The sequence below is a fragment of the Geospiza fortis genome, unplaced genomic scaffold, assembly GCF_000277835.1.
Source record: "Geospiza fortis unplaced genomic scaffold, GeoFor_1.0 scaffold27, whole genome shotgun sequence".
In the NCBI taxonomy this organism is placed as follows: domain Eukaryota; kingdom Metazoa; phylum Chordata; class Aves; order Passeriformes; family Thraupidae; genus Geospiza; species Geospiza fortis.
Genome location: NW_005054329.1, coordinates 4540011 through 4542989, shown reverse-complemented (window position 1 = coordinate 4542989; position 2979 = coordinate 4540011). Strand labels below are relative to the sequence as shown.

The window sequence follows — 2979 nt, the reverse complement described above, 5'->3', positions numbered from 1 at the left end:
GGGTGAGTGATGGAAAACGCAGGGAGGGTGGGATTAGGGGTGCTTTGAAAGGTATCCGTGCCAGGGGGGTATTCAGGGTGCCCAGGTATGGGGGGGGAGAAGTTGAAGAACAGATTAATCAGGAAGATTTGGGGGAGACCCCCTTGAGGGGAAGTGCCTGGGTGACACCTGGTCTTGGTGCTGCAAAGCCAGGCAGCACAGCGCCCCACGGGTGCCCTGAGGAGGGAGGGGGATGCCATCATCTCCAGCTCCAACTCTGGCACTGAAATGTGAATTGCAGCACAAAAAGAACTACGTTTCCCAGTTTCCCTTGCAGCCCAGGGGAATAAGCAATTGGAAGATTTAAATAGACCAGGCCAGAAGCAACCAACCTTTGGCACAATGTTTTTCCCTCCTCTTCTTCATATCTATTGGCTGTCCAACCTTTTTCCCTGGCACTGGAGTGGCTGCCAAGCCTGGCATTAATTTTCCTTCCAAGCTTGCTAGGCCCATGAAGTAAACAGCCATGTGCATTCCTTACTCTATATTTAACAGCTGCAGTCTGTGCTGGGGGCAACTGCAACAGAGGGGAACCTTTGTAGCTTCCCAAATTCACAGCTTGTGAGGGTGGGAGTGGGGGAAGCTTTCTGCAGGGAGAAGAGGGATTTCTCTCCTTGCCGGTATTTGCAAAGCAGGTTGCGTTAAAGAGAGACTGCAATGCCAGCATCCCAGCCACGGTCCAGGGCCAGAGACAGGAACAATGTCCTCAACAGGGCTGAGTTCCTCTCCCTGAACCAGCCCTTGAAGGGGAACCAGGAGGGCAGGAGCTCCAGCAGGAAGCAGAGCGGCCAGGCCGGGGCAGCCGGTGCCCAGAGCAGCGGCCCCAAGGAGCCGCGGCAGTCGCAGCAGCTGCCCGAGGAGGATTGCATGCAGCTCAACCCCTCCTTCAAGGGAATCGCCTTCAACTCGCTGCTGGCCATCGATATCTGCATGTCCAAGAGGCTGGGAGTGTGTGCCAACAGAGCCTCCTCCTGGGGAGGTGCCCGCTCCATGATCAACCTGCTGGGGATAACGGGGCACGGCATCCCCTGGATTGCGGGCACGCTCATCTGCCTGGTGAAGAGCAGCACGCTGGCAGGCCAGGAGGTCCTCATGAACCTGCTGCTAGGTGAGTGGCAAACCTCCCTCCCTGCTGGGGAAGCCCAGCCCTCCTCACAAGGGACAGCAGCACTGGGACTCCTCCTCTGGCTGCTCCCAGCATCAGAAGTGGTCGGGAAGCAGGGAGTGACCTTTAGGGTAAATGCTGCACTTATTGGCCCTCCTGGTGCCAGGGGCTGGGGGTGATGGATGGCACAAGAGGGTGTCTAAGAGGGGTGGAGTGACCCTGGAAGCTGGGGACAGCCGTGGAGCAGGGACAGGCCCCTGGTGCTGCGTGGGGCAGGGCTGCCCTGTCAGACTGAGGGAGTGTCCGTGGTGGGAGGGTGGGTACCAGCAGTGGTGTCTTTTATTTAATCTGTGGTCATCTGCCCTGGTGTTTGATAGGATATCATAAAGATATTCGTCTCTAATATCTGGATTAATTCCTGAGCATGTTATTTCCACCCCCTTGCCACCTTCTTGACCAGACTCCACGTGATGGAGTCCTGTCACCTTCCCTGCTGCAGTTTGCTCTCACATCCTCCTTCCCTTGGGTACCTTTCTTGCTGCTGTCCCCGTTTCCATGTGCTAATTTGACCCAGAGGCTGTGTAGGCAGGCTGGGATGCCTCTGGCTCTCCTGCTAGTCCTTCCTTGCATGGTGGTGGTCAGTGTCCCTGTTTCTGGATGTGTTGAAGGGTTTGGCTTCTCCATTGTGCAGGGCCCATCCCACCCTGATGTCCCACCAGTGACCAGGATGAGCTCTAGCTGTGACTGGCCTTAGATCCTGGCCCCAGCCTGCCCAGACCACGTGTAACTGAGGACCTTGCTCTTCTGCCTTTGGCACAGGGTCCAGTTATCCTATTTTTCCTTGTGACTAAATACCCTCTCCTCTGGCTGTGACCCACCCTGGTGTTTCACCCTTCCTAAAAACTCAGCAATCCCACTTCTGGTTGGTAGGAGAAATTGAAAACATTGGATTTAGACTCTTTCTTCTCAGGGAGCATTTTGAGAGGCCATAGGGTCACTTTATTTCACAGACACCACAGGAAAGGGACGTCCTGTCTGCAGGGGCTGACTGTGACGTGACACAGCTCAGCAACCCCAGGTTTTGGGTTGTTTTTTTTCCACAAGTTCATCCTTCAGAGAGGGTGGAGACTGACCTGGACTGGCTTGAAAAGCACAGTGGTAGCTGCCTTTTCTCCCCTGTGCCTTTGGAGGAGACTGTCCTGGTGCTGTGACATCTCCTGGGGAGAGGCCAGAATAGCTCCAGTGTGATGCAGAGCCCACTGACATCAGCATCTCCTGCAGGGGCTCCTCAGGGCTGGGGTCAGCCCCTCCTGGGAACAGAGGATCCATCCAAAAGGGCACGAGGATGAAATAGCAGGTGACTGACAGCAACCAGCACAGCTTCCAGATGTCTCTTGACCCAAGAACCTCTGACGGGGTTGGAGCCTGAAAACTCTGACTGCTTTGACTCCAAAATATTTGAGATCCTTACAAAGAGCTGGTGGCCCTTCTGGCTTGAAAACAAGGGAGGCTTTCTCACCCTTCTGTTGCTATATGAGGAGGACAAATGCAAAGCCACTTCAGGGTCATGTTCTAACTTCGTGGAGTGGTGGCTGGGAGAGCTCATCCCTGCATCACTACCCACATCTCCAGGTCTCCTGAGCTCCAGCACGGTGCCCAGGGACAAGTTGTGGGTTCTGGAGTGTTGCATCCTTGCTTAGACACATTACTCCCGCTGCCAAGACAGGAAATAGTTAATCGGTGTGAAGGGCCCGCGGGCAGCTCGGGGCGCGCTGCGTGCCCGTGAGCGCCGGGCGGGGGGGGCGGCGCTTCCCGCGGACACGTGCACAGGGGGC

General features: G+C 55.9%; 1 protein-coding gene across 1 annotated transcript in view; it reads left to right on the top strand.

Moving 5' to 3' along the window:
- Positions 1 to 671: 671 nt before the first annotated feature.
- PLPP7 (phospholipid phosphatase 7 (inactive)) overlaps positions 672 to 2979 on the top strand; it is a 14669-nt gene continuing 12361 nt past the window's right edge. Inside the window, exon 1 of the mRNA XM_005421282.2 lies at positions 672 to 1147. Within this exon, the coding sequence (XP_005421339.1) occupies positions 697 to 1147 (451 nt within the window). The 5' untranslated portion in view covers positions 672 to 696. The remainder of the gene's footprint in view (positions 1148 to 2979) is intronic.